General features: G+C 43.6%; 1 protein-coding gene across 1 annotated transcript in view; it reads right to left on the bottom strand.

The window, feature by feature from the left end:
- Nucleotides 1-14194, bottom strand: part of LOC142892354 (junction plakoglobin a-like) — a 104110-nt gene that overhangs the window by 29522 nt on the left and 60394 nt on the right. Inside the window, exons 3-9 of the mRNA XM_076032467.1 lie at nucleotides 12591-12639; nucleotides 11852-12076; nucleotides 5014-5267; nucleotides 4666-4904; nucleotides 1969-2170; nucleotides 718-862; nucleotides 389-492 (exon numbers count right to left, since the gene is read on the bottom strand). Of these exons, the coding sequence (XP_075888582.1) occupies nucleotides 389-492; nucleotides 718-862; nucleotides 1969-2170; nucleotides 4666-4904; nucleotides 5014-5267; nucleotides 11852-12076; nucleotides 12591-12606 (1185 nt within the window). The 5' untranslated portion in view covers nucleotides 12607-12639. The remainder of the gene's footprint in view (nucleotides 1-388; nucleotides 493-717; nucleotides 863-1968; nucleotides 2171-4665; nucleotides 4905-5013; nucleotides 5268-11851; nucleotides 12077-12590; nucleotides 12640-14194) is intronic.

Raw genomic sequence — 14194 nt, 5'->3', positions numbered from 1 at the left:
GATATAAGATCATCTTTCATGAGTGACTTTAAAAAAAAACAAATGTTCATTTTTTTGGCAAAATTAGGTCAAAAGACGTTTTCATACACAAAAATGCTGATAATAATATTTCCTTTTCCGTTTGGACAGCAAGACTTTAGTTGTGGAAAACAACAAGTTACTGCATGGAACCAAGAAGCAAAGCGACTTTAACATCCTCACGTGAGCAGTAGCCAGAAAACAGCCCATGTTATTCATTGTTATATTATTGTGTCTCAGTGTCCCTCTGGAAATGACCAGATATGCTTCCTCCACCTACAAGTCTTAGAAGTCACCATAGAGAATGGGAAATCCTTACCATTGCTCTAACAATAATACTTGTCGTTGCAACTGCACCGGTGGCACTTACCTGTTTGGTGGCTGCGTCCGACAGGTTACGGAGCGTCCAGAGACAGTTCTGAATGAGACGCTGACTGGACCCTGTGAGATGCTGGCCCAGAGCCTGCATGCCACCTGGAGACGGAAGTAACAAACGGCTGTCAAGGAATAGTAGAAAGCGTAGTCTCTATAAATGGGAATCCTGGGAAGGATTCCAGGCACGCTTTTATAGGGACATTGAGCGTTTTTCACCACTAGGTGGCCACAGCATGTAAACCAAAGTTAAAATCATGCTGGACATATCCCTTAATCCGGTGCTGTAGTCAAAATAACAGACGGGGCACCATTGTGGTGACATACCAGATTCAACGATGGCGGGCTTGTTGCTGGGACAGACAGACAGCACTTTCAGAACACGGCTGGTGGTCCACAGCAACTTCTCGTAGTTGTAGTTTCTCATGATGAACACCAGACTGTCTGGCCCACCATTGGCTAATATGATCAGCTGTCAAGGAAAAGCAAAAAAGCGTAGTCTCCATCAATGGGAATCCACGCAAGGATTCTAGGCACAGGGACAATGAGCGTTTTTCCACCACTAGGTGGCCACGGCATTGTAAACCAAAACAAAGAGGCTTTGTAGCCACACCCCCCTCACTTGTATCGCTCCACCTCCTCCCTCGTCTGCTCTCGAACAAGCGCTCATTGAGCGAGCAAGGAAAATTTTGAGCGATGATGAAAGTGTACAATGCTGAAAGTCAACGAGCTGGGCACGCTAACGTTATTATGCTGGACATGTCCCTAAATCCGGGGGTTTGCCATCTGTTACCAGAACCCTGTTACCATGTAATGTTTCCAAGGGGACCGCTATCAGTGACAGACCTTCCGCCGACGCATAATTCTGCAAGCATCGCGGATGTGTTATAAGAACTGGACACCGGACTAGCAATGTGGTGGTGGTGGTGGTGGTGGTGGCGCAGTGAGTTCTTTCCCCGGTGGCCACGCGAGGCGCTGCAGCCAAAAACTCCATGTGGACCAAAAAACATTTTTCACATAGGCCGCAATACAAAAAGACTGTAAAACGGCTGACAGGACAACTGCGAGCTGAAATAATTATTTCTATTTTTTAATTTTACTTTTAGTCTTGGAAAAAAAAACTTCTAACGGCCAGAAAATCACCGGAAGAGTTTATTCCCAGAGTGACGCCATGGCTTCATACGTGCTGCTCTGTCTTGGCTGATGTGTGCTGGTGTATAACCTGTGCTAAAGAGGCATGATGGAAAGTGAAACCACTTCGCTAAATGTTCCATCGGCTGCATAATGCAAAACCCAAAAGCCTTGTCGGATGTGCTGTGCTGGGTGAGCAACTTCATTGAAATGAATGGACTTGACAAGCATACAAAACACTTTTTTTTTTAATTTAGTTTCATTCATTCTGAATTTCAATTTAAAACCTGTGAAGAACGCAGGTCCGTCACTGATTGCGGCTCTCTTGAAAAAACAAGATGGTAATAGAGGTCTGAAGAAAAGGCAGATATATAATAACACTACTGGGATCAATTTTTCATTCCTATATCTGACGATGTTGGAAACTGGTTGAAGTCCTCTGCTCACCTTGCTCTCCTGGTTGCCATAAGACAGGAGCTGCAGACAGTCTGTGGTGATGGCCAAGAACTTCGGGTTGCTCTTCTTCAGCAGCGGGACCATCCGCTGGATGCCGTCGGCAAGGCGCACAGCCATCTTGGCTCCCTCCTGGTGCAGCAGCAAGTTGTGAAGGGTGGTGATGGCGTAAAATAGAACCGACTCCACTGGCGAGCTGCGCGAGCAAGACAACGGGACGGGATGGGAGGTCAAGATGTGCTACTCTTGTGAAGTGAATTTATTTCAAGCAACATTTAGCAATTGATGACCTTCGCGGACCGCGGAAAATCCACACCCTCACTGTGGTGTTTCCAGTTCATTAGAACAGGTGTTAGTCATTAGCTCAGATTCTTTGAACTTCAGCCCTCATTCACTGAGTAATTACCAAAGGATGTGTGTTTAAATTGGATTTTTTTTTTTTTTATAAAGGTATGACTGTCCTTGTCCAGTGTGTAAAATCTGGCTTAATTTGATTTTTATATCGGTAGAAGTCTAACAAACAGTCCATAAATACATTTATAAACGTGTATATTCACAGTACAATCAAAGTAGTTTGGTTTTCCTACCCTTAGAACAGTTCTTACATGTATATAAGAATATAAGCAGCAAGGGTTTTGCTACCAGTTAGCCGCCATCTTGCACTGCCATATTTCTAAGGAAGCCTGGTGTGGACAATCCAGCTGCCTGACAGCGTGTTTTGTGTTTAGCGTGAATGCTCCCTCGCTCAAATAAACAAACAAGAAAGGTATCCAGGTTTGTGCTTGCAGCACGTAGTTCACTGGCAAGTTCGGAAGAGGGAGGGTGCGGAGTCCCTATGGGGACTTTAGTGAAAGAGCCCTGCAATCTAAAATGTAACCACTTGATGTTGCTGTTTCTTCTTAAAAATCTCCAAATATTACACACTTAACTTTTAAGACCCTGATTAAGAAGTTAGATCAGCACACTTCTAAACTGGTTGATCGATAATACAACATTATCCACTGTGCCGGCTAGGTTTTTGGTTTTTTTTGTGCGATGGATTATTATAATTTCCTTCCTACAAAAGTTGAACTATCTTTATGGTTTTATAATGACTCGGTTACAAATGCACTTTAACCTTTTTTTTTTTTCCCCTCTCTCTCTTTTTTTTTTTAACAACATCTCTTGAACCAGGCAGTAATTAAAATGCTTTTAAGTGCAACTGCTCATTAAAATTGACAGCCAGCATTTTACAGATGGATTACAGCTGTAGTTTAGCGGACAGCCCATTAGACAGAGAAACCGTCAGAAATAACGAGCAGGATGAAGAGTAATTATAAGTCCTGTTTGAATTGCTGCACAGGAAGCATCCATAGATCTTAGCCGGTGCCCTTTTCCTGCGTTTTAAACGGATTACCACCTCGCGCAAAGCAAGCACACCGGCACGGACTTCATTATGCAGGAGGTGGTGAGCGGTGACAGTGGACAAAAACATGTGAGCCTTAAAGAGGCAGGGCTGAGAGCAGGGAGCAGGTTGAAGAGGCTCCGTGTTTATGCCATAAATGGAATCCACCTATGCAAACGGCAACTTTCTAGCTGTGTAACTCTTTTTAGTTTCGATTTTTTTTTTTTCAATATATATTCAATTTTCCTTCACTTTCTTTGAGAATTAAGCTCCCAAATCAATTATGGGTGTGAATTATCCTCCTCTGTAAAGCCTCAGTGTAAGGGATTAACTCTGCAGCCCTGCTCGGGGGTTGGAAGGGCCCCAAATTTGGTGCTGACGCTGAAGTGGAGCCTGCTAGCCCGATTCGCTTGCAGTTTTCAGCTGGGTTCTGGTTGCTGCGCTGGACGCAGAAAGAGGAAAATCCCGATAGTTTATTTTGCGGTAATGTGAAAGTTCCTTTCTGTGTTCTGCAAAATAAACCAGGCCCGACATTTGGACTGCAACTGTTTTCAAACACATTTTTGTTGCTGCAGCTTTCTAAGAGTAATGAGAAGATTCCTTCATCTGTTCCCTTCAGCGGTCGCCGTACCGACCCATCAACAAGTAAGGAACTTGTAATTTTTCACCTTTGGAGCATCTAGTTTTTATAATGGCACCATTTTAAAGGTTAAGTGTGCAATATTTGGAGATTTTGAGAAGAAACAGTGACATCAAGTGGTTACATTTCAGATTGCAGCTCTATTTCACTCACCCTCCCTCTCCCGAGCTTTGCCAGTGAGCTACAGTGGCCTGCACACACAAACCTGGATACTTCGTCCAGCTTCTCCTTTGTTGGCTTATGCGAGGAGGTGAGTGTTAAACCCTAAAGCCATGAAACCCTAAATAAATTAAGAAATAGCCCTAAATATGAAATATGAAAATCTTAAAAATATAGTGGTGCTAGATGTCAGTTAACTGTATATATACATACAGTTAACTTTACAGTTTTATATTTATGTGTATATATGTATATATACATATATATATATATATATATATATATATATATATATATATATATATATATATATGTATATATATATACATAATAGGTACATTTAACAACTGTTGTAGCGGTAGGAAAACCAAATGACTTTTATTGTACTGTGAGTATCCAGTTTTATTTGTGGGCAGGACATTAAGCTTTCACCAATATAAAAATCATAGGTCAAGCCAAATTTGACCCTGAACGTCGTCTCGCCAGGGAACAACACTGAAGACGTTACCTTAGCATGCGAACCAGCGCTGGTATCCCTCCAGACTTGAATATGGCCAGCAGCCCCTCCCTCTGGTGCGACAGGCTGTGGAGAACGCTGGCGGTGCAGCGCGCCGTCTCCATGTCCATGGCCGTCGTCATGGCTCGCACCACAGCGCCCACCATGGCAGGGGACTGAACCAGCACCCGCCGACTCGCCTCCTTGCGCGTCAGCTGGTTGACGATCATCGCCGCCTTGTTGACGACAACCTGGAGGTCGGAAACGAATCGGGTGCACAGATAAAAGACTCAAGAGTCTAAAAGTAGCTCCCTCCCTTTTCCTTTTTCTTTTTTTTAAAATAGCAATTTCGAATAATACCGGATCATCATCGGCCAGCAGCTTGGTGAGCTCTGGCACTGCCCTGGTGGCCAGCTCGGCGTCGTCCTGGTAGTTTATCAGGTGGACGATGGCCGTCTTCAGCAGCTGGGAGGGTTCGGCCAGCCGCTGCACGTTGCTCTGCTGCGTGGGATCTGATTGGACAGGCATGGCTGCCTCCCCTTCCACCAGGGTTTCTGGAAACATTGCTGCCCTGACACGCTGGGCCCTGGTCAGAGAGTACTGAGCGTCCAAATCTGGGTCGAGGAAAAAAGCACGGGGGTGAGGATGCGAGACAAAGCCTTTGTGCGTACATGTGTGCGCGTGTGTGTTTACGTCTGAAAGGAAGAGAGTGAAAGAGGGGGGTGGGGGGGGGGAGTACGCTATCGGAGCCGAAAGATAAACTCGATTGTTTAAATCACACTGCTCGGCTAATTCTTCGAAATGGGTTTTTATCTGAATATCTTATTGTGTCCAATTCAAATGAGGACTTTTGCATTAGATCCCCAGCGCGCAAATATTACGTTGGGATGGGCTGATTTAAATGAGCTCTAATGTGACTTAATGTGGCCAAATCTGTTTTAATAGGGCTGCCAGAGGACCGCTAGACTCGTCAAGGACATTCAAACTAACATTCAGGAAACATTCTCTGGAAGAATTAAACCTCTTCCTGTTTCAGTTTGTCTTGTATTTGTTATCGTGCCCTTGTTTGCTACCTTCTATCTTGGATTTGGTCGGAGAGAAGACGGCAGCACTTTTTAAGGGTCATGCCATGATTTTTTTTCTTTTCCCCTTAGTGTAAACAAAAGTGCATTCGCAGTCAACTGACAAGAGGCAAAGAGCGGCTAAAAGTCCAACACACACCTGCATCAGGCTGGCATGCACGCTGCTGAGGACAGTTCTGAAGAAGCGCCGCTGTCAAGATGATTGCAAGGCACACATTCCCCCCTGTGCTCACAAGTCTGTTGACGTAACACTAATTGTGTGCATACACAGACGAGCCTCGTTGTTCTGCGAGCATCTCTGGACCGCGCCTTCATTTTGCGCGGACGCAATTTGAATAGCACACAACGTGGAGCAGAAGCCGAGCGCTTGACGTTGTATAAATCTCTTGGCAAGAATGCAATCCTGTCGCCCATCGGCAGAGCTCAGTTCTCAGCAACCTCTGAGTAGTCTCCAATGTAAAGGGTTTGCCATCGGCCTGGAAGTTGTTTTCGGAGTTGCACAGCAGTGTTGGCTAGTAATGTATTACAAAGTAATCCACCGCTGTAATTAAACTACTTTTTGAGTCATGGAGTAATGTAACAGGATCACTGTGGCAAAGCACAATTACTTTATCAAGTAACAATTCCATTGCTTTTCCAAAAATATTTTGCAAGTTAAATATGTCTTATGGACAAACAACCAAAAAACAATGTCGCTGATTGACGATGCGGCCGTGCACGCAGCGTCGTTGAAATGCGACGACGCACCAAAACAGGCACGGCGGCGGCAAAAGAGAAACAGTGGTTGCGTTTGATAGCTGGGAATACAAAGAATATTTTTGAGTTCATCTCCTCTGAATCAAAGAATGTTGTTGTCACACTGCGGTGAGGTTGCGTCACGTCTTGTCATTTCCTGTTTTATTTTGACACCGTTACTGACCTTCCTCTCGTTTCAGATCACTTCCCCCTCCTCGTGTGCCACCTGTGCGTCTGACCCAATTACCTATTGTCTCCACCTGTGCCTCATCACCCCATGTGCTTAAATAGTCTGTGTCCCTTGTCTTGTGCCAGAGTGTCTTGTGTCATCACGTCTACCTCCCGGCCACAACCGCGACGACGAGTGATTTTTTGTTTTTGTTCTTGATCAATTTTTTTTTCTTAGTCAAAGTTTAGCTAATTGTTTCTGAGATTCTGTTTTTCAGCCCCTCTTCGAGAGTGATTTTTCGTTTCTACTTTATTAGCCCTTTTGCATTCCTCCCAGTGAGCGCTTTTGGTTTCGATCTGGTTTAGTCTAGGTTTATCCTTTACTTATATGTAGCTTGCCCCCTTTTCCTCCTTTTGGAGTGATTTTTAGTTTATCCCTTGTTTTTCATAGATTAGGTACTCTAAGAGTTTCACAGCCTGGTTATTTTATCACTTGGCCTGGAGGTGTATCGCGTGTTGGGTACAATTAAAAAAAATCTTTGTCTCTCACTACCCTCTGCGTCTGAGTCTTGCCTTGAGTCCCAGCCTGACAGTTGTGGTTGCTTGTACGCTATGTGCAGGAAACGAGTAGACAAGACGTCGACAACTTCGCAAATATCCACGTCGAACGTCGTAATCTGTTGAGAGCAATGTTTACCAGTAAATCAGCAGTGATCTGCACAGTGGGGATCCTTTAACTACTGTGCTTCTAATTAGTTATAATATGGGCTGTGCAAAAGGCACCAGTGCTGTACATGAGTTTGTTCTGTGAAATGTGCAGTTTGTGTTCAGAGAGCAAGCATTCCTACATGTTAAAAGGACAGAGGCAACATTTGGAAGTGCAAAATTTGCAGTTTAAGAAAGTTCATTCCAAAGCACTGAGCAGCTGTTACTTTATCTTTTTTTTTAACTAAAGTAATGAGCAATTAGAAACTGATTACTCATGAAACAAAGTAGTTAGAGAAGTAATTAGATTACTTTTTGAAGGAGCAATCAGTAATGAGTAGTCGGATTACTTTTATGGAGTAATCCCAACAACACTGTTGCACAGGGAGCAAAAGGTGATCCTCAGAGACGGAAGATGAACTTAAATGAAAGTCAGGAAGCTCCTGCATGGCTGCCGTTTAGGCTTTGACTAGCGCAAAGGCTGCAGGGCTTTTCTTGGTGGGCTTGGTGTCTTGCCCCTACTGTCGTTGTGAATTTCCCCCGACGACTCCTGTGTCCCATGATGTGCCGGTAACTACCGCAGGAGCCTTCCACTCTGCTTCCTCTCTGGTTGAGGAAACATTCCATGGGCGGCATGCAAAGTCTCAATCAATCAATCCCAATATATATATATATATATATATATATATATATATAGTCCAATTGCAAGAACAATTTGCCACGAATGGCTTTGAATCCTCTACAGATGCATCACAGTCTCCTCTAAATTTAATCTCTCATTCTGGGTGAGCAAAAAAAAAAAAAAAAAAAAAACTGCTGCCAAAAGAGCATCCTCCCAGAGAACCGCAGAGGACATGCTGTGGATGTCTCGTACACAGAGCACGACAACCTTATTACCAGCAGTAGTGCACAAAAAGATGCCAATGCTACAGGGGTCCATAAAGCCAAACCCATGTGGCCGCGCCATAATTACAAAATCACGCGAGCTGCGAGCGGAGGAGCTGGATCAATACCAATGCCATCAACCAATCACATGTGATTTACAGGGGGGGGGGGGGCGGAGTGGCGAAGCATCCACTTTAGCGTTGGCTGAAACCCCTGAACTGTTCCTCATCATTATCAGTTGTTCCGTTACTGTAACTCTTCCTGACGGTCTTCCAAGTCGGGTTGTTTGGAAGACGCTCGTAGCGGGCACGCCGCACGCCAGTCGTCTCTCGAGAGGCGTCCGCGCAATTCAAAGCCTTGCCACTTTGCACCGTCGCCATCCCCGTGTTTGCGGGAGGAGGCGCCACAGGCAAACCTTCCCATTCTTCAACCCGCTGTTGTTTTGATACTCACTGAAGTTGACAGTTTCGCCGCGGATTTGATGGATGGCTCTATTCAGCCTTTTTTTTTTTTTTTCTTTTTCTTCTTTTCTTTTTTTTTCTGTTGCAAGGATCCCCAGATACGATGATTATGTGATTAGCAGGAGTGCGGGACTTATCAGGCAGCCTCGGCGTGGGCACGCTGGGTTTCCACTCCTTAAAAGGAGAGGAAGATTTCTTGGATTTTCAGAGATCCTCCAAACAGTCCTTGACGAAATACATGAATGCACTTCAAAGCGCGGTGCCAGTCCTTTAAATAAGCACCTGTGGGAGCTGGTGGGGGAAAGGTGCCTATTTGTTTTCTTTTTTTGAAACGGAACTAAATATGTAAATATACATATATACTATTAAATTGTTAGTGTTACGTTGTATACCGCGTGTGTGTGTGTGTGTATATATATATATATGTGTGTGTGTGTGTGTGTGTGTGTGTGTGTATATGTGTGTGTGTGTGTGTGTGTGTGTATATGTGTGTGTGTGTGTGTATATATGTGTGTGTGTGTGTGTGTGTGTATATGTGTGTGTGTGTGTGTGTGTGTGTGTGTATGTATATATATATATATATATATATATATATATATATATATATATGTGTGTGTGTGTGTATGTATATATATATATATATATATATATATATATATATATATATATATATATATATATATGTGTGTGTGTGTGTGTGTGTGTATGTATATATATATATATATGTATGTGTATGTGTGTGTGTATATATACTCATCTATATTCTCTCTATATCTTTTCCTTTATCACTGTTTCAGGCTAAAATCTCGTTCAAAGACCCTGATAATAAAAAATATATATATATATATATATATATATATATATATAGTTAAAACGTTAACAGTATAGTAGCCTAGTATTTAAATCAAATATTGTTTATTTATCGCAAACTATGTGAGATTGCAGCCACATTTGTTGAATATTACACATTTGGTCAACTCGTATGCAAACATGCATTACTTACAGAATGAGTACAGCTAAATCACGAATGCCTAGGGCATAATTTAGGGGAGGACCCCACCTGTACAACTCTGTGCCGTCCTATCAGCATTCATTCGTGGTTCCCCGCAAAATTGCCATTTTAATAAGGTTGGAAAATGTTATGCCTTTTCCAACGCAGAACTCAATCACTAATGTATGTTCAGTGTCTTCTCTTTCCTGCAGTTTTCTGTAATATCCAACAATGTGCGTCACAGACTTTAAAATTTCAAATATCTCAAATATCTGCCATCAAAGTGTCGTCAATCAATGTGATGGACTATCATTTCATTTCGCTGCATTTGTTGGATGTACACTATATGCCATGCCCATTAGTGAGATATGTTTAGAGGATCATAAAAATGACACATTTGTCAGATATTCTGTGGCCAAAAACAGGTTGTGCACCACAAAGTAACTAGAGTTGCAAAAAAAGAATCGTTGACCGACTGACTTGAAACATTTTCAAGCCTTTCATTTTCTCCCACCGCCCCCATTAAAATCAATTTCAGCAGTGCCTATTTGGGCTTGTCAGCTCATTATTACCCAGAAATGATTCCCCATTGTGCTTCCTCTTAGACCGAACACAATTGGCACGTGACGTGAATTTGAAAACATGTGACCGACACCAGCAGTCAAAAGAAGAAAAAGCCCGACATGTGCTCGTGTTCTCGTGCTGTCTTTCTGGCATTTTGCGCTCCAGTATTAACTACAGTGACTCCTGAAAGGCACACAATGCACCGCCATCATGCCGCAGGCCCCGGTGTCACAGTGCAGTGTAAACAACAAGTACAAGTTAATCTCCAACGAGGCTCGGCTCCATGTCTCCCCTGAAGGTGCAATCTGGTAATTTTATTTTGTCTCTCCTCATAATGCTTAAAAATGCTGTTGTTTTTTTTCTCATTTTGCCAGTGTGCTTTGTGATCAACCAGTTAGATTTAGTGTCCTCATAGGAAAGCACACACAGTGTGTGTTGGTGGGGGGTGAAGAGACAGAGGGAATCATTTGAGAAAACTACCAGTTGAAGGTAATAACACTGGATCTCCGGTGCAGGGAAGTCTCACACTGTATTTGAAGAATGCACTTGTTGACATTCCTGTTTGTGAAGAGATACCAAAATATGTCACCGTGGCTGATTTCAGACTTTCATGCTGGACTGAACAAGTGTTACAGCCCATTCTTTCGGTTGACACTTATTCCTCCCAGACATGAAGTAATGAGACTTTTCAACGTGAAATTGTTTTGACAGGTACAAGCGTCGTGATGCCGAAGTGAGCTCGAAATAATCAGCTGTCTCCGCGTGTAGAAATGAGACAATAAGGACATTTATAAAGGACGAACTGATGGGTCGGTATTTACTGCAGTGGCTGCCAGGTGGTTGGCAAAAGGATTCTTCATGTTGTCTGGATGGGTGGTGTGTCTAAAATCCACTTTTTCAGGCTGTTCACACCGTTTTTGCGCTAATAGGTAATGGACCCTGACATATATATTGGTATATGGTCAGTATAACTTGAGAGATTTGCTTTAGCAAAGGACTGTGCAGGATTACCTCCAAATAATGCTCACATCGGAAATATCGGAACATCGGAAATAAAATAAATGCACATGGGAGTTTGGATGTTAGCAAACGTCTGAAAACGGGCCAGTTCGAGTCTGTGATGAGGTGGCAAGTGTAGTACTTGTAGACAAAGATGCGATTGATCAGCATTAATCAGATTAATCATGCACCCGTTTTCACTCGGGATTCATTACTTAAAACTTGTAAAAAAAAAAAATGGGGTCTTTGATTATTTTGAGAATAAATCTAGAGTTTGGCTTGAAAAAGGGTTTTCTTCCAGGGGGTGCCATCGATTTTATGGCTGGTGTTGGGGCGAAAAAGAAAAAAAAAAAAAATCATCAACTCTCTTTTGAATGCCTACTCCCTACTCCCTCTCATTCAGTCACTGTCATTTCCATCAACCAAACCTCATAATTCAGAGATTTTTATCTTAATTTCTTTATTCCATTTTATTTTATCGAAAAAAGATTGTGGACTCGGTATTTCTAACAAACACCTGCTAACAACACCAAAACACGCAGCCGAGGACAGAAGAGCCGATGGAGGTGAGGACACCACGTCCTACTGACCTAATCGCAGCGTCTCACCTGTCGGGCTCTCCAGCGCAGGGTCTCCCCCGCCGGCCGCGCCCCCGGCTGAGGCGGCGGAGTTGCTGGCCGCGCTGCTGCTGCTGGTGTACTTCTTGCGCCCGCTGTACTCGGTGCTGCTCTCGTCGTCGCGCACCGTGGTGGCTCCCGATTGGATGCCCGAGTCTGAGGAGTAGTAGGTCTGCTGCCACTCCGCCACCTTCACCACGCTGTCCGCCTCGCTCACTGCAGGGGGAGCAAGCGGGGCTTGACGTCAGATGCCGGCCGAGTCAAGCAGAACCAGCGGACGACGACGTCCCGTGTTTTCGCCGCTTCGCTCGTGTGAGTTTAAAAATATTTTTTTTTCAGAGGAAAAACGGACTCGCTGTAAATGTCAAGGAATTTAACAGATCAAACGGAGGCAATCCTTTTATTCATCCGGGGGGGGGGGGGGGGGGGGGGGACCTGTTCCTTCTACACATTGATGTAGAAGTACACAAAACATTGCAGGTGATATTAAAGGTTGTCTTTTTGTGTGCGAGGCAAATTATCATTGTCCGGCTGTGGTACAACCGTGGAAAACTTGCTTGTTTATATTTTATCGCATAGGTTGAAGCGAGGTCCAAGTTACGGGGGAGGAGAAACCAGGGTGCTGCTGATACGGACAGTAGGCTGGATTTTCCATGTGCACAAATGCAGCGATTGGTCTTTGGGATGGGGGCAAACGGGCGACTTCTGTGTTGGCAGAGCACGTACTTACTTTGCATCATTTTCATCCACTGGTACCACTGCCTTTACTGACCTGTAACCTGCAATAAAGTAAAAGGGGAAACATTAAATAAGCATTTGCAGTTCAGCATGTCAAGGGCTACCATCAATACAGTGCACGCAAGGCAGTTTTAACTTTGGAATATATTTGCGTTTGTTTCAAATGCCTCCTCCAGTATAATAAACGCTCCAACTCGTGGGTTAATAGTCTGAATGTTGGATGCTGCTTGAATGTGACTCGTCTGCTTTTGAGGCGGAACGCAGATGGTGGCCAGCTCGTCACATAGCTCAAATTTGAGCACAGTTTCTGAAAACGTTTTAGCCGAAGCAGTCTGCGCGCCGCAGAGTTTAGGTTGACCAACCCCCGGTTTTGTTGGGCTAGTTTAATCTTGTTTCAGGAAGAAGGTGCTTTGCAAATCCACCCAGAGAGAGAAATGAAAAGTCAGCAGAGGTGGTGTTGACAGCAACGTCTGTCCATCCTTCAGCTTAACCGCCTTTAGGGGTTTAAAATGTTGTACATTAAAAGGTAAAACAGGAAGTTTTCTTTTTTTTTTATATATATTTACCTGCAAGAACACTATGAATGTACAGGCAAAACTGATCAACATAATGCATTTGTTAAACTAAAATCAAACGTACGTAATAAAGAGAGATGAAATCCAAAATTCCAAAATCTCATTCAGACAAACGCACTGGGATACTGTGTTTTTGAGACAAACTACTACACACTACACACATATATATATATAAACCCGGAGCAGAAAATAATTCTTTGCAGGGAGAGAAGGTTTGCGCTATTTCTTCGCAGTTTTATTTGCTGCTATCTTACTTGTGTTGCTGATTATTCAGCAGTGTTGTAGGTAGATTAATCGCAATTATGACATTGCCAGTTAAGAATCGATTCACACATGATTAAAAAAAAAAATCTTCTTTTTTTTTTTTTTAATCATGTGTGACGGCACTGCAGCGTCCTGCCGGACCGTTTAAGGCATCGCACACTAGACACACGAGCACGCAGATCCAAACCAACTCATGAGACGAGACACCGACACACGCGACGTTAAAGATGACTGAAGAACGAATTTGACCGGTTCCTTCGGGATTCTAAGCCAGCATGTGGCAGCATTTTTTTGGTTTTACGAGGTTGAGGGGAAAAAGAAACTCGACAAAAGTCACACCGTTTGTGAGTTCATCGTGTCACGCCGCAAACAAATATTGTGGGAACATAGCGGTTTCCACCCCTAGTATTGGTGGGGTCAGGACTGCCTTAATCAAGACACTGCCAAAACCAGGGCAAGACCAAGATCAAGTGAGACCGTGTTGGGAACAAGAGAAACTCAAGACCAAGACTGCAAAAACTGTTTGTCGGAATTGACAACCACTTGACCGAATTGCACAAAAAAACAAAAAAAAAAACAATGTATGGGTCGGTAAGACAGGCCACTCAGCTGATGAAGCGAAGAGATGGAAAAAATCGGGTCAAAATTCACAATGCAACATGGTTTTTGAAACGCTCTCGCGACCGTTACGTCCGAGGCCGAGAGAAAACTGAAAACCAAAGAGTGTTGGAAGCCGAGATGAGGCCGAGGCCAAGGA

This window comes from Nelusetta ayraudi, unplaced genomic scaffold (assembly GCF_046127955.1).
Source record: "Nelusetta ayraudi isolate G7.1 ecotype Tasmania unplaced genomic scaffold, CSIRO-AGI_Nayr_v1 ptg000034l, whole genome shotgun sequence".
Lineage (NCBI taxonomy): Eukaryota > Metazoa > Chordata > Actinopteri > Tetraodontiformes > Monacanthidae > Nelusetta > Nelusetta ayraudi.
Note: the sequence above shows the minus strand (reverse complement) of the source record. Positions and strands in the feature narration are given on the sequence as shown.